At 36.1% G+C, this 23,303-nt stretch overlaps 1 protein-coding gene across 3 annotated transcripts in view; it reads left to right on the top strand.

Moving 5' to 3' along the window:
• Treh (Trehalase) overlaps positions 1–23,303 on the top strand; it is an 85,255-nt gene that overhangs the window by 38,770 nt on the left and 23,182 nt on the right. The window contains exon 1 of one of the 3 annotated variants that reach the window (XM_065235768.1): positions 440–685. The exons of the other annotated variants lie outside the window; for them this stretch is intronic. Within the exon in view, the coding sequence (XP_065091840.1) occupies positions 663–685 (23 nt within the window). The 5' untranslated portion in view covers positions 440–662. Of the gene's footprint in view, positions 1–439; positions 686–23,303 lie in introns of those variants that run through there. 3 annotated transcript variants of the gene reach the window in all.

The raw sequence follows: 23,303 nt of genomic DNA, 5'->3' as shown, positions 1-23,303 counted from the left end.
AAATCCCCCATTATTTGGTGATAGAAAAAAATCCTTATTTGCAATGTAATTTAATTTCAAGAGTGCTAATCATAATTGCTCGCTGTAACTACCGATCGGTAAATATAGATATAACCCCATTGTCAGTCCCAATTAAGTCTCATCAATTGGTCGGATGTGCAAAAACGTGATGTCTCACAAATGAAAGCCCGATTTTGCAAATTATTTTGCACTGGGTTTTTTGACCGTTGAGTAATTTGTTCCCGTGCCGTGGTTAACACGAAAAACTCTGACTCTGAGATCCTTCCAGCAAAAAGAGTTAAAATACCCACAGTCAAGATAATGGAATTGTTCCCGTTCCAGTGAATCTTTTTGTTCGTAGGACAATAGAAGTAACCTTTTTTTCATGGAATCGGTAGGGAAAAAAGTGACGAAAAGTGGATAGTTAGAACTTTGCCGTGATTGTCACTCCACAACAGCTATTAGTTCCGTTACACTTTCGGTTGGATATAATTTTTTACCCAATCCAAAGAATAGTGCGGTGATTTCGCGGTGATGTGGTGAATAGCTGTAGAACCAATCGTTCTATTTCGGAGATATTTTGTTCACATTTTGGCTGCAGAGCGGCTAGCGAGGATAACCTTCACAAAGACAACGCTTCCCAGCCATCAGGACAGAACAGAATGGTCTGCGTTCAACCACTACGGTGAATATTCTTCAGATTTTTTACTCGTTTAAAAGATATAGCAATTAAGATTTATTGTTAAGGGGTTACGAAAAAAAACCATCCCCCTTTGTAAGACCTTGAATGCTCTGTATATGACTTTTTCATGCGTGCGTAAGATTTTTCTGAGACCCCCGTCCTCCCATGTGAGAAAACGTAAGAAAATTTCTAACACCCCTCCTCCCCTCTAAGTGCCTACGTAATTATTGAATGACCCCAAGCACTACTGCATCTCACGTTGCTTTCGCACCGTGCAAACAAAGTCTTATCGTTTGCCTATGTCATGAATGGGCCCTCATCTGTCCCGTCCGGTATGTGAACGAAACGTGATCTCCTGCCAACCAAAGATTGGATTTATGATTATCACTCTAATTCCACCGATCAGCAGTCGTCCTGCTGCTAAAGCGCAAAATATACGTCACTTTTTCACGCGCTGCTATCAGCTTGGCTCACGCTGCCTTCGCCGCTTCACTTGTCTAAAACAACAAAACTCAACCCCGTGCCTCCGTCTTGGGATTCGGGATCGCCGGTCACCAGTTTGCTTGGAGCCCGCCAACCGGTAGCAAGCGTTGCGGAACTTGTTTTCGATCGGTGCGTCGCAATTGTCGTCGCGGGCTTTATCAAACCAGTTGGATCAATTCAAAGATCGGCAGTCCGAGTCTGCCTTCCGTGCGATTCCGATTATTTGTAGATTTTGCGCTTCCGCGTGTTTTCCTCATTCCCCTAAATCACCTATGGTTCTGTTCACACCTTGTGATGCCTTACTCGCTTCGCTACGGCAATAAATCTGGTGATGGCGATCGTCGTCGCGGTGAACACGTTTTGTCAGTTTGCGGTCAAGTTCAATGGAACCACGAGCATTGCTTGCAACAGCGTCGGCAATGTGTCATCGATAACAGAAGGCATCCGCGTGGTATGTCGCCCCTGTTGTACTAGTAGTAGCTACTACAGCAATGGGTCTTCCACTTCCGCCAGCATCAGAAATGGCGACGTTTTGCATGGAAATGTCGTCGATGGCTGTTCGCCTCTGCAACAACCGCAGCGAAGGACGCTGTACGGGCAGTCGCTAAAGTTGAATTTGCTAAGGTAAATGATAAGAGGGGATTGGGTCGGGGGTGGAACAACGCGAAAACGTGTCAGAGACTGCGAACTCGTTGAAGAAGGTAGATCGCGTTTGTTTACTAAAGCTGTTAGGGTAGGTTTCATTGCACTCGTTTAGCTGATCGTTCCGTACAATTGGGGCTCAGATCTGTCCTGGAAATATTACGCTTTAATGTTTAGCTGTGTATCTTACTTTATTTATGTGAAGATAAGTGCACAACACGGCTCGTACAAAATTTAGATTTTGCTCCACCAAGATCTTTCGATTTCATGTCAGGTGCTGATCATTTTCCCAAAATTTGAGCTCATTGGGATGCGGTCTCATACTGCACTGGCCCTCTGAAGGTTCTATGGGAATTACTAGAGAAAAAAAAATCAACTTTTTGTCCTCATCGTCCTAGGCCTTCACCATAATGAGTTATGGAAATGTTTGCTATCTGTGAAATTTTCTTAGCTACAACTTTGATGACGACCACATTTTAATTGAACGCCTAGATAATAAGTTATTAATTATTTAAAACTTTGCATAATCTTCGGGATCATAACATAAAAGATTCATGAGAAGAAGATTATCAACTTTTCTCCTGGCACACTTTATAAGATTATCAGCAGCCCAGGCTATGGAATGAACTTCGTTGGTTTCAGCAATGCTTTAACCCTCAACTTCTGATAGCATGGCGCCATTTTCCTAGGAGTCAAAAGTAAACCAAAATATAATTTAGGGTTTTTGATCTAACTCCCGCCCTACTAAGAACAGCCCGTGATTTTTCGAAGGGATTTGAACAGAACAATTGAATGTTTTCACTAAAAATTACTTCTAAATTTATTTCCCCCCGACATTTTTTTTTTTGTAAATTTACATATGGTACATTGATGTTTTTTCTGGCCTTAGTTGAAACATACAGCAATTCAATTTTAATTTTACGTGAAAATATTTAATAATGCGTTAACATTGCATCAATTGCATTGAATTTGCATCTGTGTTTTTACATAACAGTTAATAGTTCAATGGAAATTAATTGAATTTTCATCTAACAAGTTAATTTACATGAACGTGAAAATTTCAGTTTAAATTAATTGAATTACTGATCGTAAAACGTGTAATTTTATATTGCACCATTCAATTGTAGTTGAAAATTTCAAAATATTTGTATATGTTCCGTTATATTTGATAAAGAATCTCAAATTGCTTATTTTATGTTAAAAATATAACACTGCTTCTTGATTATAAATTCATCCGATACACCGAAAACTTTGTAAATTTACCTGCGAAACACTGATGCATTTTCTGGCCGTTGTTGATGTTTATACAGTAATAAAACAGTAATTTTACATGAAAGTATTTAATAAGACTATAAACTTTTCAAACTTAGAAATAGAAAGCAGAAAGCAGAAATAATATCCATGAAAATGCTACATATTATACGACCATATGTGACCAGCTGAATCTAGAGACGAAAGCTGCATATGAAGAACAGAAAATAATATTAAAACAGACCTAAAATCCTTTTTAAGTTTGTTGAAGAGAAACAGAAATCAAGGAGCTATCCATCAAAAACGCAATTCAACAACAGCAAAACGCCTAGTTTATTTATTTATTTATTTCGTCAAGCAAAGTAGACTACATACAATGGTTACAATGTTTTACTTACATAGGGTTACGGTATGTAATGTGGGTCTAGTCCTTTCATTCGGCCTATCACGCAAATAAATAATTAATTAAGGAATATTACACAAAAAATAAGGAAAATATTGATCACTGATGATTGATAAATGTGTACCACACACAAATCAATTTATATCACAACATTTCAATACATTTTCAGCTCTCGTAAGTAATAAAACTGGTTGAGAATATCACTCTGTTCGGAGTTTTTAGCCGCCATGACTTCAAAGGTTAAGATGGGAAGGTTGCACTGACGATCATCAAATGGCCTGATTATGGCATTTATTGAATGGAATTACCTGATAATACACACTAGACGTAAAACTCACAGTTACTGTTTGAATATTTTATGTTTATTTTAATTGTTTAACAACGTTTTCACAAGTAAATCATGGACCCAACTTTAGGGACACATTTCTTTTCTATGTTCCTAACTTTGGCCCATGAAATTCATTTGACAGCATATAGCAATAAGAGTAACGTCAACAATGTGGTTTGCATTTGGATGATAAGGAACGAACAGGAAGGGAGATTTTTTCTGCCAAATCTGTATAATGAACATCACAATGTTTTGATTTAGATATTCTGCGGTCGAAAGACGATAAGCGAAATTTTTAATTTTTAATTTTTAACTTGAGTGATTTAATGTAGTTTTCGTAAAATTTTCTCTAAGAAATGTTTTGAGGAATGAAGAGTATTAAGTTAACAGTGATAGTGATAAAAAAAATACATAAGAAAACGTTACCAAGAGCGTTTTTTTTGAGAATCAAACAGGATAGGACGAAGTTGCATCCATAAATAGACCCAATTTGGGGACAATAGACCGATATTACATACATTTCCCTGGTGAGTTTTTGTCTTAAAAAAAGTAAGTTTTTCAACTTTTTGCGGTTCCTGATAGCAAACGACATGATAAGCATATCTAAGCATACCATTTAGCAGTAGAATATCGTTTGCAGGTAAATTAATTGATGAGTTATGATTAAAAACGTAATCTATGGCTGCATATTAGACCGAGGTTAGGGACGTATACCCTACTATGCATTATTTCTATTATGTTTCAGTTGGGTTTTAATTTCTTCTTTTGACATAGTGATGCTAATGACTTCACAGTGTAGATTATACTGTCGCATCATTCGATTGAAGGGGCCATTTTTTGCGTAATTTGTTCTGTGTGATTTTTTGAGAATAATTTTCGTGTTCTTAGATGCCGACAGGGTGTGTAAAAGTTCAATTGGGAGAGTAATTCTGATGATGCGATTGAAGAAAATCATTGCAAATTCGCGGCGTTCTTTGAGTGTAAGTTGATGAGCATGCAGCGTGCTTCATCTAATGGAAGTGAAAATGCGGTCCAATTCAATTTGCGAAGGACATATAAAAGGAATTGTTTTTGGACGGATTCTATGCGTTCCTTGGCAATGTCTTACGTATGTAATATATAATAATTTAATAGTGTATGGGTCTTGAAAATTATAGCTGAATCTCTTAATGAAGCCTAACATAATATTTGCTTTCGTTATGATTGTATTATAATGTTCTACAAAAGTGACTTTGAAGTCTAGGATCACACCTAGGTCCCTTACAATTTTATATTTGTCTACTTTTTGGTTGCCTTAAAATATGTCAAAAAGAGGTGTTTCTATTTTTCTGCAGAAAACAATTGCGTTGTATTTTATACATTGAGTTGGAGAAGACTTTTACTACACCAAGTGTTGGTTTCATTCTGGAATTCTTCTGTGTCGCTAGAATTACTTATTTCCATGAAGAGCTTCATGTCGTTTGCATTTATAAGAACTTTTATTTTTTTAAGTATGTAGGAAATGTAGCTTACGTACAAAATTAAAAGAATTGGGCCTAAATGAGAACCCTGGGGCTCCCCAGAGGTGACCGAAATAGGTTCTGAAAGTTTATTCTGAAAACGAACTATTTGTTTGCGATGCGTTGGAGGCAATTCAGAAGTTTAGATTCCATTCCTATTTTTTGCAATTTAAAGAGTAATAATGGTATGTCGATTCGGTCAAATGCTTTACTGAAATCAGTATAAAGAACTTCCACGTGCTTGCCATTGTCCATTGCGTTAAGAATGAAGGTTACAAATTCAAGAAGATTAGAGGTAGCTGAACGACCTTTAAAAAAGTCGTGCTGTTTGTTTGTAATTTGATTTTTTACTTCCTGAAAAATTTTGTCGTTTACGATTAATTCAAAAAGTTTTGGCATGCAAGAGATAATGGCAATTCCACGATAATTACGGATGTCGGATTTCTTGTCTGATTTGAAAATAGGCACCAAATGGACGATTTCCAAATGTTCTAAAGGAAGGGTGAGTTGTTCTGAAAGATTCTTCAAAAATACAGGTGCAATTCTGTCAGGTCCTGGTCCTTTAGATGCATCCACATTTTTTAGTGCATTGAGGACTTCATGTTGACATATTTGATTGACAGATATGTTGTTAGAGAATGAATGCAAAGCAGTCGCGGTCGCGGACTTTTTCAGAAAATGTGGTGTATACTTTCTGGAAGATATTTGTAAAGAGATTGCAGATTTCAGAAGGATTTTCACCTGCATTTCCATCAAAATGCATTCGTGGCGAAAAATTATTACTTTTAATTTTCGTTTTTACATAATTGAAAAAGTTCTTAGCACATGATTTGACTTCATTTTCGACTTTACGATTATATTCTTCATATGCAGTGTTAATGGCTGTGTTGAGATCATTAACTTATTTGCGGAATTTTTTCAAGACAACTTTTATGCAACTCATGATGAGAACGAGCAAGATTATCAATATTAATGATATCTCCTAGAGGCAATGATTGACATTACAGTTGATAATTTATCCGTCGATAAAATCATTCGTGCTCTTAAAACCTTGGATGTTTCAAAGAGTGCTGTACCAGATGGTTTACCACCTATAAATTTTCTTAAATTACTTTCAAAGGAGCAAGTTTTACCTTATTTTTGGCTATTTAATTCCCACTGGAGCTCAGTGTTCTTTCTTCAAATTGGAAGGATTAATTTTGAATCCCAATTTTTAAAAGTGGGAGAAGGTCTGATAATATGCATTCCTAAACTATTTGAATCCATCATTAACGATAATGTGTTCTCACAGACTAAATTTTTAATTACTAGCAAACAACATGGGGCAAGATCTACAGCTACTAACTGGATACATTTTGAAACTTATTCTCTAAACGTAATGGATAAAGGAACTTTGTTCAAACGTTATATACTGACTTTAGTAAAGCATTTGACAGAGTTGACAAGCTGCTCTTGCTTTTTAACTTATCCAAGTTGGGCTTCAACCTCAGGCGACTGAAATGGATCGAGCCATATTTATCACAGAGTTAGATTTGAAGGAAATTTGGCTACGACCTTGATTCATTACTGTTTATTTTATTTTTCAACGATATACAGTGTATCGCAACATTGAGCGTACACCCAAATGGATTTTTTTAATGAAACATTGTAAATAGAAATATTTTTTTTAAATCTTGGTGGTTAAGCAGATATTTATTAATTTTTCGCTATAGTTTTGGACTTTATTGGAAGAACCTGTATGAAGTAAGATTTATTTTAGTAAAACGCTCTATTTTAAACTTTTTACCTAGTGGACGAATTTAAAAAAAAATAGTGGAATATGAATGATCTTTATTATGGTTATAAGCCATAATAAAGATCATTCATATTCCACAAAAAAAGCAAAATTTCAAATAGTTTAGTTTATTGCATTCAAGATATAAAGGTATTTCAATAAAAAAGCGTTTTTTCTCAAATAGCTCTTACTTTTAATAAACACAACGAAATAAGCGCAATATTGTACCAACAAATGATAAATATATGACGATTCAGCAGCCAAAAATTCAGAAACGTATCTCTTTCAATTTGGCTTTTACAGCTGTTTTTCTAAAATTAAATTTAATGACATCTGTACGCTCAATTTTTAGATACACTGTAAAACACATTTTGAAATTCCTTCATATTTCAATATATGCAGACAACATGAAAATTTTCATGGATATAAACAAAGTATCTGACATTCAAACATTCCAACATGAAGTTCTTTTGTCGGTCTCTATTCCGCAACCAACATGAAGTTGACGTTATCAAATATGTTATCAAGTTAGATACTTAGGTGTTTTTCTCGATTGTAAGTTGTTATTTGCTCTTCACTACAATAGCAAAGCAAATAACATGCTCGGGTTTATCAAACTATTTCTTGTTGGGCTTTAAAAATGCGTTTTATTTATTATATTTCAACGTAACAGCTATACATTAGTAGGTATTATGCTTATTGTGAGACCATTGCTTCAGTCTTCCTTCATACTATAGCGCATTTTTCAAAATTTTATTCGTGCACAGCTCATCATCTTTTGCACGAGCCCTGTTCCCCCTTGTTTGGCAGCCAAATTCCATTTCCACTTGAAATTCTTCAGGTCAATTGCAGTTAAACCCTTCTTCTTCAGTGTGTGCAAATGACCAGTGTTCCTCAATTGGCCTGCCCAGGAATTTGATTGAAAACTGTCAGGAGCGGATGGACCTGGATTTTCGTTTCGAGCGTGCAGGATCGAATGGCGACGTGCTTGCTCCGGTGAAGCCATGCTGTAAACTAATGAACTTATCCTAACAACCAATGCCTACTGTGATTCTATACACACGAACTTTAGATTGCTGGAGTCAGTAAAATTTTACTGGGTTTTTGAATTGCGGATCCCCCAGTAATCATCACAGCAAAACTTTGCATTATCGAACTGTCCGTAAAGTCAGTCTGTCAAAAATAACTGTTCATTCAGTTATTGGTTCGAGTTGCGTTTACTGGAAAGCCCAGTATTTTTTTTTTGTTCATTTTGCTGCAATTTAACTGACAAGACAGTTATTTTGTTAATTCTTGTACCGTGCTACCCATTTATATTAAAAGATTTGTCAGGAGAAAAAAAACTATTTAATTTTAATAATAATAAGATGTCCGGGAAGAAAATCATGTATTTCAATGTTAAATGCATTTTATGTTTCTCATTTTTCAGGATACTGATAGGAAACAACAACAACCATAAAATCAATACAAACTACGGAGAAACTTAGCGCCCGAAGTTTTTTTTGTTTCAAACCTCCATAAAAACTGACTTAAAGATTACAAAGAATTGCTAATCGCTCGATCGACAATCTACATTAAAATTCATTTTCAAAGGAATAATGTCGTTCTTCCAGGAGATAATTCCATCGGTGTTGTCTTCAGGGAATTTTCCACGGACGTAAAGTGTACGAGTTTCATGGTTTAATATTGGGTCATCTAATAGAATCGAAAATAATTTGGTCATAAGCCATAGCCAAATCATGCACTATACGTACTTGAATCCATTCAACAATTCCGTCATGATATAATTCATGGTTTCTTACAAATTTTCACAAAACTGCCCGATAAAACACTTGCTCCCGGATTTTACTGAAGCTAAATGGCGGCGGGAATAAAATTGACTACTTTTTGCACAGTAATTATTTTTACTGACTTTTCGTGAAATCTAGAAAATTTGGAAATTAACGACTTTCTTAGTAAATATATATTCTGTGGACAGTATTTTGCATCACACGATAACGAAGTTTAGTTTGTGTTTTACAGAACGTCGGTTATTCATCAGATTTACACTGAATTTTCAGTAAATCTTTCGTTTTACCGTGCAAGCCCAGTACAAAAAAAAATACCGAACAACTAAATGCTGGATTAGTGTGTACACTCTTAGCTTCATTCAGTGTAATTTTGAAAAAAAAATACGATTTTTATCATGTTCAACCGGTGTCCAATGTCGTCGCAAAAACGCGTGATGTGCTTGAATAAGATTTAAGGGCAAATATTCATAAAATTCACAGTTCTGCAACTTTGTTAACAATATGGACTCGTTATCACAGCTTCGGCAATACCTTAACCTATTATCGTCAGGAGGGTAAACAACGTCCTTGAGAGCTCAATTCTGGTATGTGGATACATTGTGTTTGTGAGCATCTATTGGCCAAATTTTAGTGCTCTAGGAATTTGTTTATCCCCTGACGATAATAGGTTAAGGTATTGCCGAAGCCAACATTTCCCCTAACTGCAAAAAGATAGAATGTGGATGTGCGATACTAGCCTAATTATTATTCAGGTTTTGTATTCCAAAAGATGCGGGATATCATTTTGAACATGCCGGTGCCGGTAGTGTAGTGGTAAGCGTAACTGCTTTCTCACCACAATTACAGCTAAAATGCTATTTTTCGGATTTATGAAACTATGAGATATTTTAATGATAATTCTTATTAACAAGATGCAAGAAGAGATGGTAAAGTCTGCGTATGACACATAAAACATGTCAATTTTGCTTTCAAAGGGTCACAATAGCGATTAGCTGTAACGATGAGCAACGCGATGAGCGAGCAATCAGCGATCATAAAATCGCTAGTTGTGACCTTCTGAAAGCAAGGTTTCCAGCCAAAGTATTATTTTGGGCCACCCTAATATTCATGCTCAGGCTCATGCAGGAAGCATTTCGCCACACTAAGGCTATGTTCCATTAGGTGAATTTCCCCTTATATTTGAAACTTCGAAAATAAATTAACATGTTCGAAAATCCCTCTGTTGTTGATGGATCGATTTTCGAGAAGGTGTTTGTCAAATTTGATTCCTTGTCGATCAGAAATAAGTTTGCTTGAATAGCAGGTTTATTTGAAAACTCCGAGGAAAACTCACCAAATGGAACACAGCATAAATTGCTTTATGTCGATATCACCTGCAATTTTATGGCAGCATTTTATTCTCTCTTTTAATGATCACCATAAATACTAGAGTGAATTTTCAAATAGCCGTATTTGCTTTTGTAAACAAAGATTCAATCGTCAATTTGCCGAATATTTTAGCTCGCCCACGCAAACTAACACCACCATAATGTTGGAGAAACGTTACCCTACCTGATGGCTGATGGTGATGATAGTTTGTGTGGACGAGCTAAAAGTTTCAACACATTGACGTTTGAATCATTGTTTACAAAATCATTTACGATAATTTGAAAATTCACTCTTGAATATATCTGAATTTGTGCCATTGTACAATGTAGCGTCGTCAGATAAAGCTGCTAAAGTGCTTTTGGCAGGTATTTTTTATTATTGACCTTAAAATTGGGTAGTTATTACATCCCATAAACGTATTCATAAAGTATTAACCCAATATACACTCACTGTAAGTGGGGGTAAATTTACAGCATTTTGTAATCAACGAAAAACAGGTGGCACAATTTATCAGCTTTTAACACTAAGTGAACACATATAAGTTCACACTATGGTTCAAAGCCTTCTAAATGTAAGCTAAATGGGCATTAGAGGAAATGTACGGATTTTGCGTAAAATCTATCTTTGCTGGTTACATTTGCCAACAATCGACATAAACGGCGAAGATAAAGCTGACAAGCTCCCTAATAAAAATAACTTTAAGAAAGAGCTTAACGACGTGTTCGGGGTATCATCCAAACCATTTGTGGAATAGTTCTACAATCCAGGTTACCGTTCATTTATGGTATTGGTTTTTCATGGGTGTTTTTGCTTTTGATCAGCATTATGCAATAAAATATGCTATCTATGGCTTACTGATAACCTGGATAACGACAAACATGGCTTATATATTTTTATTCAAGTTTGAACAAATTTGGTCCTATGCCTCACAAAGATACCTCCAATGACAATATGAATACTGCTGTATCATATCTGAATATTTGAAAGCACACTGCATCAAACGATGCGCTTTAAATACTGTCGGTAAGTCGGTTCGTACAGAATAGGAAAGTACTCATGTCGCTGTTAAATAGCTCTGCTGATAAGAAAACATTTTCGGTGTCACAGAGTCAATGTCACTCAGGATCATAAAATAATGCACGATCGCGGACGTTTCAAGTCCAAGGTGGAATGAATTTTCAATGTCACATAGCAGTTTATCGTCTTTCAAGCAATGTAGCTTTGCGAATGTTATTAAAGGAGATATGAGAATAATTGCTCGGAACTAAAAATCCAGAGGCGGAAGCAAATGTCACAGCTCTTCTAATGTGTGTGACAAATTTTCTCACGATGGATGTAAACAACTGTTAAGCTTAAGCTTTGAATTGTAATAAAATTGCTCCCATCTGGGATAAACTGTGGAGTGTTTCGAACAAACTCCAAAATTATTATCGATTTCTGAATTCAGCGATTATTTTCTCTCCTTCAAGTGTTAAAATACCGTAAATAATTGACCAGACGATAACAATAGCCGTCCGGCTATCTAAAAACAACAAGCAATTCATCAATTTTCACACGGCAACGTGCTCAATTGCAATAGACGTGTGTTTTTCATTGGCAGATACTGATGTATCGTAAATCATACCGACTTTGTCGAAGCCCCCCATCGATAAACGGTACTATCACGTACTTGAGGCATTCTTGAATTAGTAACACAAATAAAGCGGCACAAGTGATAGCGCAATCAAATTTTTCCATGGGCTTGAACCTATACAATCGTATATGTTGGCAATCCATTGATTAATGTCACGAATATCTTTCGGTATCGATTTCGCAATCAACCAATTTGCCAATAATTAGCTACTTCTCTGGATTAATCAACTAATCAACGGAATCCTACACGCGATCTGTTTTCGTTTCAGAAGTCGTTAATTCCGTTGCATGAAATGACCTCGAAATGTGCAGCTCATCGGGTGACTAACCTTACGCTCGCCAAAATTATAGGGGTGTGGCGCTCACTCTCGTACATATATCACTCATCTTGTGACAAAAAACACAATCACCCCCTTTTTTCCTGCCCGTTAGAATAGTTCGAACGATGTTATCATCTGCGCTCGAGCGGTGCGTTATCTGACGAACGTAATTTCTGTCAACAGGAAGGGCTGAGCACCGATCGCCGGGCTCTCGGATAGTCAGTAGTCAGTACTGTTTATAAAAGATGAGCGTATAATTTTTGCCCAAATCATTCACCTGCCAAACGTATGGCAGAAAGGATCGTCGTGGGATCGCGCACGTCGTCGTCTTCCCGTGTTCCGTGTACCGTGTAATTCCGTCGCGACGTCGCGTTCGCTCGATATCTGCAATTATATTGTAACAGTTGGTGTTTTTTACGCAATACTGATATTTTGCGTACGTATCAATAGTGAGTTGAACCTGTTGGAAGATGACTTGGGTGTTTTATTTTTACGCTCTGGTGTGAAGTACCAGTGTTATCATTACGGATTTTGTGATACCAGAGCTTGCCATTTGAATAGCCTTAACTGGGACGGCTGGGTATCATTACGCGACCGACTGGATTGTTGGGGATTATTGTGAACTAAATTGAAGCAATTGTTGACGAAGTGGCGAATATTCGCAACAAGATTCGGCGGCTGATGATGTGGTGTTGTAGTGAGATGGATATACGTAGTCGAGGATTTCATCAGTTGAAATTATGTGTTTTAATACGTGGCAGAGTAATTCAGAAAGAAGTGCTAGATGTGGAACGATGTTTGATTTAATTTACCGATCCGTTCAACGGAATTGCCTTTTCTGAGTTGTTTTTTCTGGAATCTGAATGAAATGGAAAGTATCGGAAATGTATTTTGTAGAAAAATTTCCTAACAAACTAACATTTACAGTCTCATTATAGAATGCATTCTCATTTGCGGTTGAGCATTTCAGCATGTTTAATAAGCAATACTTAGATTTAAAAAATAAACAAATGAGAGTGCAGTGGTTTCCTAGGATTATTAACATAACCTATCTTATTTGAGGGGGTTAGAAGGAAAGGCGTGTAAGTGACTTTGATCGATTCTCTTTATCGACTTTCTCTTTTGATAGCCACAGCTTTATAAACAGATTTTGCGCTATTTCTGCCACATAGTTTGATAAAGGAGGTTCTCAACTAGCATCCAGAATGGCACACGAATCAAGGAATGTGTTTGCAGCTGTATTATTAACGAAAGAGAAAATCGATGAAGAGAATCGATCAAAGTCATTTACAGCCCTTTCCTTCTAACTTATGCTCTAGACCTGATCATTTGTCCAAAAATGTCATGTATTTAGCTAGTTTAGCGAAATTCCTGCTTCGCACGATTAAATCGGATTCTGTGCAACATTTTTGCAGAATATTTGAAGCGCCCAACTTTCAAACCCAAGCTCAATGCACAATGGTCCCAAAGTCGTGTATAGGGAGATACAAATGTTGGCGCTAAAATCGTTAGTTTTAGGTAAATGGTGTCTTCGGGAATGTTTTTACATAGGGGAAATGGATATAATGCCGGCCTAAATGCCTCTAATTTGGGCCCACAAATAACTTCAGCAATCGACTAAATTTTCAATAGCGACCAAAAATATCCATTAGTACCGTCAAAATGACGCGTTCATCGAGATAAAATTGAAAACAGCATATTTTTAGCGATGGGCCCAATTTTAGATCCATGAGCCATTTCCCCTATGTTTTGGTCAATTTTTTGTTATTTTATTGGTCTCTATGCTTATTGAGTACAAAATATCAATGTACAGATTCATCAGCACAATGTTTAAAAAAGTTGTAGAACTATTTATATGGAGAAAATTTGCTGCAGAACGTTTTACACTGGATTTAATAAGTAGCTTAGGATGAACTCTAAAAACCAGCTTTTTTAAACAAATTTTTTATACATTGATTCTTTGCAAATGATTTATTCTAGACACATTTAGAAGTTTTGATAGCGCACATGTTTACTGAAGCAATCAAGTTCACTAGCGTGCACAGGGATCTTGTTAAGGAGGGGCAATTGTTTTTTCTATGGTGCATTTAATCTGGGTATGGGGAGTATTCCAAAGTGCGTGGTGGATACTGCTGTCCACCCACCACTGTTTCCCTACTGTTCAGTTTAGTTAATTTTATTTATTTTTTGCTCCGGTGGTGGTTCATCTTATGCAATGCAAACTGCTTTCAGACAGCCAATGGAACTGGCAATTTAACCCCATCGACGATGTCAATGATGATCGGTTCGTCAAATGGTTGCAATAGTAGGGCTTCAAACGAAATGATACATTTGCTGCAATGTTGTTGCCTTGGTGGTTGGATTCTACTGAAGTCACGTCAGATGGTGGTGATAGCACCGACAAACCGACATGAATGACCAATAAGAATCGCATTATCCTTTCGCATGCACACTGCGTCGACAAGTACAAGGTTCAAACAGTGCGCATAGCAGTGAACAAACAGTATATTGCTCTTGATCAATCCAATCTTGATCAGTATAGTTGAGTACTTGACACTGATGAAGTCTGCAAGTAGTAGACGAAATACGCGTATCTGTCAAAAGATAAACAGTTATAACGGAATTAAAAGGAAATAAACCAACACACTCAAAGCTCTTCATAAAAGTATATTGCTGGTTTTATCCTTGCACTTGGTTTGTACTCCAGCAGTGCTGCCAGCCATTGTGCTGGCACTGTCAAAACATACTGCCATTAAAGGCCCAAACGCAATGTGGGCGGCAGCGGAACGGAAACGGAAAGTTTGACAGTTGTCACAAATGACATCAAGATGCGTAACCGAAGTCGATTCGGTTCTAACTAGTTTTCAATCCGACAAGTAGACATACTCAGATCGGGTTTTTCCGCTGCCGTTGCCGTTGCCGTTCCGCTTCCGCTCAAATTGCACTTGAGCCTTAACTGCTCCCAAGAAATCTGCATCGCTATCAGGACCTCAGCAATGGTATTGAAGATGGTCGTCGTATCTTTACAATTACCGTTGCGAGTACGTTGAATTTGGTCAGTTTCAGCGAAAATTGTGGTTCTAATTTTTTTTTTTTGAATTTTGACCTTAATGCCAAGGCTAATATGATCATTAAAAAGGTTTAAAAAATATGTAACGATTGGAACAAAAGCGCACAAAACTATTATGACAAGCGAGTACAGGATTGTTAACGGAATGACGTCCCAAAGTACCACCAGTCAGGGGGACAGGAAATGATGCCGAACATTCAACATGTTTTAAAGATGATATAAAGGACAATCCCGGCCTTGATATTCCCGGAATGTGCTAGAAACTATCGGTACTCCCTTGAATTTCAATCAATATTTAATTTTTTCGGTATTTTTTTCGGAATTATCGTGGAACTATTTGCCGGTTCACTAGAAATTATTCGCAGAATTTTCTTGGAATACTCCCCAGAAATCCTTTGGAACTGTCCTCAGAATTCAATACCCTTGAGATTCTTCTCGGATTTTTTTTAGAACTCTTTTGAAATTCTTCTCAGAAGTCCACTGGAAGTATTCTTAGAGCTCTTCATGATTTTTTCTCAGAACACCTTGGAATTGAAATTCCTTTAGAGTTTCAGAAATTTTTCGAAATTATCTTGGAACTTATCTTGAATTCTCCCCAGAAATATTTTGGAACTGTCCTAAAAATTCAATATCCTTGAGGTTCTTCTCGGAATATTTTTGGACTTTTTTTTTCTCAGAACACCTTGAAACTGAAATTCCCCTAAAGTTTCAGAAGATTTTTTTCTGTATTCTTCAGAAGTTCTTCCCAGAATGAGCTTGAAATTATCCTCAGAATTCCCTTGACATTTTCCTCAACATCCCTTTGGAATTTCATTCAAAATTTGATTCTCACGGTATTCTTTTCGAAATTATCTGCAGGATTCACTAGCAATTATTCGCAGAATTTTCATGAAATCAATCACAGATTTTTTTCTTTTGGAACTGTTGTCAGAATTCAATGCCCTTGAATAAAGCTTGCCCCTATTTTCAGATTTTCCATCATAAATTTTCAGAAAAGCATGCTCCTCCATTCACCAGAACGGTGCACCAAAGATTGTCAGTGAAGTTTGCTTACCATGCTTCTTTGTGGAGTAATTTTCAGGCTTTGTCTCTTCATGCACCAGAATGGTGCAAATTTTCCACCATAAATTGAAGCTTGCATTCATCAGAACGATGAAGCTTGCATTCATCAGAACGATGCAAATTATGCACCAGAAAAATGAATAAACCTTGCTTTTACATTCACCACAGTTATGCAAACTTTCCACCAGAAATTTTAAGTTAAATTTGCACCTCAAAATTTTTGGCGTGATTCAATTTTTCCACCAGAGTTATTCATTTTGATTAGTTCCTTCATGTACCACCTTGATGATATTTTTACACCAGAAATATTCAATAATAAGCTATTTCTTTTATTTACCACCACGAAGGTGAATTTTTTCAATCTTAAATTTAATCTCTTCTTTTAACCCTCCATGAACCACCTTGAAAAATAAAATTGCACCAGAATTTTTTTGTATTCACCACTCCCCACTGTGGTGCAATTTTTAGACCAACAAATTCCATTGAAGTTTGTCCCTTCAAGCACCTTTGTGATGCAATTTTCAGGCACCATCTCAAAGGAATTGACACAATAAAAGGTTTTCAGTGCCCTTATATTATGAAATGAAGTTATTTTTCCATTCAAATCAAGTTGTCAAGAAATCAAGTTATTTTACATCATAATTTTGTAAATGTGGAAATAAAAATCTTATATATAAAAGGTGGGGCAATTGCCCCACCCTGTGCACGCCAGTGATCAAGTTGCTACATCTTGAATGATGAAAAGTGAGTGTTCTTTGAAGCATTTTCAGAATTATAATTGAAATCTTCCTATGCTAACCAGCTCAATTCTCAGTTGAAAAAATCGAAACAAAAATTAAAATTAAAATAAACTAAAATTATTTTTTCCGCTGTCTGAGGTCTTTAAAACTAGCTATTCTTATGCAAAAAATCACGTAACATTGATTGTGGGTTGTTTCATCGATGGCAGATGACGGGAAGTGGCCTATTTTGATCCATTTTCCCAGACTCCTGAAAAACGTCAATTTTGTCCGAATTCCCCCTTATAATGCTGGAAAACCTGTTTAGGAATTTCATCTTGTGTTGACCCTAATTTGGTTTAGCTCTAATTTGGTGTAAATTTTAAAATGTTGAACACGGAAAGTCATCACATTTTTTAAATATCCTTTATGACCTTAGATTTTCTTGATTTTATTTTTAAATAAGACCGGGATTGTGCTGGATTTGTACAAGATCAACTACTGAAATCAATTCCTGATCGATTGAAAACTATTTTATCGTAATCGGTAAGGAAGTGTCTAATTGGGAGCTATATACAGTGCTGATCGATATAATAGCATCGCAGGCCAATTTTAATACAAAATGGTCAACTTTGACATGTTGAAACTGTGTTCTCCTGTGATCAATTGAGCTAAAATCTTCGCAACAGAGCGATAAATATGGAATTTAAAGGAAATAAACCAACACACTCAAAGCCCTTCAAGATTAATATGTGCCATTTTGCGATAATCAATTCCCAAATTTTTTGAAACACTTGCTGGAAAATCAGATACTAGTTTGAATTGTTCGAAATAATAGCAGTTTTGAATTCGATTTTGATTTTTGTATTGCAAATATTCTAAACATTTTCAACTAGTATGTTCTTTAATAAATGGGGTTGGCATTGTTTGAATTATGGACAATGTTACGTTTTAAAAGAATTTACCTCAATCTAACGTTATTAAAACTATATTAACTTATCTAACAGTACTCATTTTTTAAGGAGGAAAAGATTTAGTATGTAAATAATGAAATAAGAGGAGACATGAAAACCACAAGTCTCATAACGTTGGAAATAGTCTATGTGTTAGCTGAAACAATTGATAAATTTTACTTTTGTCATCCCCCTTCAATGTTTTAAAATCATGAGGGGAAAAAATATGTAATTTGAGTTTTTTATGCTGCTTTGAGAGAATTTTCCGATCGATCAATCTCTTTTCACTCGATCTCGTTCTAGACAACCACAATGTATGGATATCAAACCTTTTATTATGATGTACAAGCACATAGATCTATAAAAAAAATCGTATATCAGGGTTGGTATGCTCATTTTTTACACCAATTCCTCATTTGTTAATAACTTTCACTCAGTTCATGAAACTTGTTTTTTAAGGCTGCTTCAAGAAAAACCATGTTTCGTCAAATGAGTGCAAAGTTATTTGCAAATAAGCGAATTGTGCGATAAATTGTACATGCCAACCCAGTAGAGCATATTGCAAAAAATGCCTTATACCTACAAAAGTGAAGGCCATACATCCGAAGTGATGTAAGATTTGGGCGTAACTGCTTTTGTAAACAAACACGTCAATCGCTGATTTCTCGCAAATAAAAGCTCAATCTCAAAAGCTAATAACATAATCAGGTAGAGGAACGATTCCTCTATCATTTGATATAGTTTGTTTACGAGATTGAGCTTTTAGATGGTGCTTGGGACTAAAAATCATCCTCAATGTGTAAAAAATGGCAATCTCAAACTAGGCAATACCAGCGCTTGCCACGACCGAACGCACGTCAAGAAAGAAATGGGTAGGAATGTGTTGACGTGACACTCGCTTTGATGGAAGTCGATAACACCTCTGCATTTCCACGAGGAATCACTGGGATCTTGGGTAAGAGGGTTGGGTTTGCAGCAGGGTTCATTTTGGTAAACGATAAGTTGAATTGATCACATAACGCGAAGACGCTTGGCAGTTATAAAACTTCCAATGATTTCAAAACTCCGAAAAACAAGTTTCCATTCCAAGTGAGTGAAAGTAATCCTGCCGTCGATGAAACCAACTCCAATCGATTTTTCGTGATTTTTTACATAAGAATAGCTAGTTTTAAAGGATCTCAGACAGTGGAAAAAATATGTTCCGTATTTTAGCTCGATTGCCCACTAGTGCTGCATGAATGTTTATGTTGTGTGGTAACATAAAAAATAGGAGTCATCATAAAAAAGCACTGCTGGCAACATGAAAAAATTTCCAACCCGAAAAGTTTACTAGACCTGAAACGGGAATCGAACCCACCACTTCCGACTTTGCAATACCGTGCCTTAACTAACCAGGCTCTCTGAGGCCCAATAGGCTTTTCAATCCTACTTCTGTGTAAAAATACATTGATACCTATTACTAAAATAGGTCAAGAAAAGCTCCAATTAATATAAAAGATCACCGACAGAACTGACAATCCAATCCAAAACCAAGGCAATCCAGCATAGTACCTATAATCTATTACGGTATAAATTTAAAGATAAGATAAGGTTTTGAACGCTTAATTCACGATTTCAGTGTCAGCCTTATCTGCTTATCATTGTTACTTAATAACTATCTCTCAAATTCCGTTAAACTTGTATGACTCTTCAATTTGGCTTGTCGATTATGATCGATGCTCGATTTTCCCCCTGACGATAATAAGTACACAAGACAAAAAAAAAACGTTTCCCCTATGTATAGAGAACACAGATCTCCTAATCTAACCTCTCTTAGTCTTCACCAATGATTCATCGTCCATCGAAAGACCACTTAGGGATATAATTTTCAGCATTCATAATCTCATCGAACTTTGCATCGTCAATCCTAATGCAATCAGAAAATGTAACTAACCTTTTGAGGCTTCGAAAGACTGTGAAAAAATCATATTGATTCCATCTTTCTCTTGTTTCTTCTTAAAATGTATTTATCATAACAGCAGCCTTCCCAGCGATGCTCCACCAAAAGTCACCAGTTGGTAAGTGAATGGAAGGGAAACCCCAAAATCACGTACTTAAAGTATAAACTGGATAATGACCATTCCGCGCCCCGTTGCCTGAATTGGCAGAATATAAAATCCATCACCGTAGTGCGGCGTTGTTCAAAACAGCTACCCGTCCAACGAGGCTGGGGATTTCCGTGCAGTTTGCGAAATGCGAGACCAGTGTGACGATTCACGGCCGTAGAACCACACTCAAATTCGAATTCTGTTTATTTTGTTTCACTAAAACAGGGCTGGTAGTGGGTATGCAATATAATAGAACACAGCAAAAAATTAATTTTGATATCACATCAAAGTGGACGCACTTCAATCGTGTCAAAAATATGGTGTAATATCACTTGCCAAAGAGAACAAAATTATCATTAGTACAGTGCATGAACTGACATTACGCTGCTTTTACTGCATTTGTTTATTTTTGTGGCCATAAAAATTGCATGAGATTTTCGAAATGATTGAAGTGCATCCTCTTGGATAAAGCTGTGAAGTGACTTAAGTGACTAAAGTAACGAAAACAGTTACTTTCAAAAAATAAAAAAAAGTTACCAATAGTGACATTTATTGAACGGAAAAATATGGTTCCAATCTTCCGTTGATTGCGATTGCAACTTCGAGAAATTTTACAAACTCACAAACCAATCATGCGCATTGTTCATGCTTCTTGAATATAAAACAAACTTCTTGAGGGCTCCCGCATTTTTCTGTTGTCAATGGAACTAATTCAAAATTTTCCTGATGGCACTCCCAACTTCCTTGAAGTTTTCTGGGCATTTTCTCGGAACATCTGTTAAGCTCCTGCATTTTTTTTAAATACATCGAATGCTCTAAAATTCTAAATTTAAATCTTGAAGTTTTACGATCTTAAGTTTCCACAATTTTTGGTATGTTCATGGAACATCCCTTAAGTACTCAGAAATTTTCCGAAGGTCTCTGACCATTTGTATAGATCTTTCAAAGTTCCAGAAATTTTATTGAAGTTAATGGAATTGTCATGAAGTTCTCCAATCTGCATCAAGTTCACGAAATATTCTTGAAGTTTATAGAACTGCCCTGACATTCTCTTGTAGTCCTTGAAACTTCTCTGAATATTTTGGATAATCTCTAAAGTTCGCCCTAGATGGATATTTCCGGAGTGATGTGAGATTTGGGCGTAATTGCATTTGTAAACAAACACGTGAATCGCCGATTTATCGTGAATAAAAGCGCAATCTCGAAAACTAATAACACTATCACGTAGAGGAATGATTTCTCTATCATTTGGTATAGTTTGTTTACGAGATTTAGCTTTAAATCGCGAGAAATTCGCGACTGACGTGTTTGTTTACAAAAGCAATTACGCCCTAATATCAAATCACTCTGGATTTCTGCGCCCAGTTAGTTTTGATAAAGTAAAAACAAGTCGATTTTCAGAATTGATTGCTCGTGAAGTTTAGTCTCCCTTAGCTCATTCGGTAAAGGCGCAGCTTCAAAGTAAGGAAGTGGTTGGAAAATTTCTCGACTTCCGTGGGCAGTTGAGAGCACGCAATATGCTAATATGCGATAAGTAATTAGCTTGAAATGCGAGGAAGTATAAGAAGGAGTAACCAAGAGTAACCATCGTGGTTCATGATGCAAGAAGGGCTGATAGTATTGCCAATATTTTCAAATAGAATGATCAGTAATCCAACAATTATAACAATAGATACATAGTATGGTTGATTTTCGCAACAGCCCAAGTAACAATTTTTGTTTAATGAAGGTTCTGTAAGCCATGATTTGAACTTGTAGACTGCTATAAAACCACGATAAAACTTGCAATGTTGCTTGGAAGGTATCGCTTGTAGAAAAAACGTACGGTGATTTAATTTGAATGCAGAAATCTAAAAAAAAAAAATTACGAAATTAGAAGCTTCTTAAAAAAAATATTTGGTCAAGTGGTAGCTTTAACTTTTAACGAACTGATAGATTTATATAGGGGAAATGGCTCTAATGTTGGCCTATGGATCTAAGATTGGGCCCATCGCTAAAAATCTGCTATTTATCAATTTTATCTAGATTAACGCGTCATTGGGACGGTACTAATGGATAGTTTTGGTCGCTTTTGAAAATTTAGTCGATTGCTGAATTTATGTATGGGGCCAAATTAGGAGCATTTAGGCCAACATTACATCCATTTCTCCAATACAATTTTTTTCTGTTTCGCTTCTAAAATACATGTTTTTGCAATTATATTCAAATCTCCACACATATTTTTTTAATAACTTGTCCTTGATATTGACAGGCACTGGCAGGTTAAATAAATCTATAACATTCAAAGTGAATTTAAGAAAGACAAAATAGCAAAAACAAATTAATTACAGACTCAACCTTCTCCGATTTGCGTGAAAATTTGCATAATTGTTTGTTATGCTTAATCATTCAGATTTGTCATCATTTCAGGTATAACATTTGATAACGGCACAAAAGCATTTGTAAACAAACTTTCTAAGGCCCTTTACACGCGAACCAAAGTACGCCCACGCAAACCGATACTACTTTCGGAAAGGTGATAGTTGCCCCTATTCGATGATGTTGTTGGTTTGCGTGGGAGTACTTTGGTTCGCGCGTAAAGGGCCTTAGAAAGTTTGTTTACAAATGCTTTTGTGCCGTTATCAAATGTTATGCCTGATTTGGTCATTTTGAATCTTGCAAATAAAAATTCGAAGTAATGAATCCCATATTTAAAAAAAATCGTTACTTGAAAACGTAATTTCCAATCGAAGTGACGTCTGAGACAAAGATGCAGGAAACAATAATCTCTTTTCATAAAAAAATATACACTGAAAAAAATACAAGTAATGTTGGGTTCAAAATAAAAAAAAGTGTTTAAAATCTGAATCACAAAAATTGGCTATTTTTAATATTTTTAAAAGCTTATTATCAAATGCTAACATCTGAGTAATGCCAGGCAAAAGCGAAAAAAAACAACAAATTTTAGATTTCACCTCTCAAAATTCCATGAAAATTCGCATAATTGTTCGCTAGAGGTAATATACCAAGTTTGCGCTGAAAATTGGTCATTTTTACATGCGCCTAATTTTTCAAAATGGTTTTTTTCGAACATTTTCAATAAACCATAGCACGAAAATGGTTCGTCTAATCGAAATATCGCCTAAGACAAAGTCGTAGAAAAGTGGATTGTTTTTTCAGAATAAAAAAAAACTGGAAAAAAGGTGAAGACACTGTTTTTAAGATTTCCCACCGTGATTAGCGTATGATCCGGAATAATTT

The sequence above is a fragment of the Ochlerotatus camptorhynchus genome, unplaced genomic scaffold (assembly GCF_037179485.1).
Source record: "Ochlerotatus camptorhynchus isolate MF236.1 unplaced genomic scaffold, CSIRO-AGI_Acam_v1.1 ptg000503l, whole genome shotgun sequence".
NCBI lineage: Eukaryota > Metazoa > Arthropoda > Insecta > Diptera > Culicidae > Ochlerotatus > Ochlerotatus camptorhynchus.
This window is presented reverse-complemented; position numbering and strand designations above follow the sequence as displayed.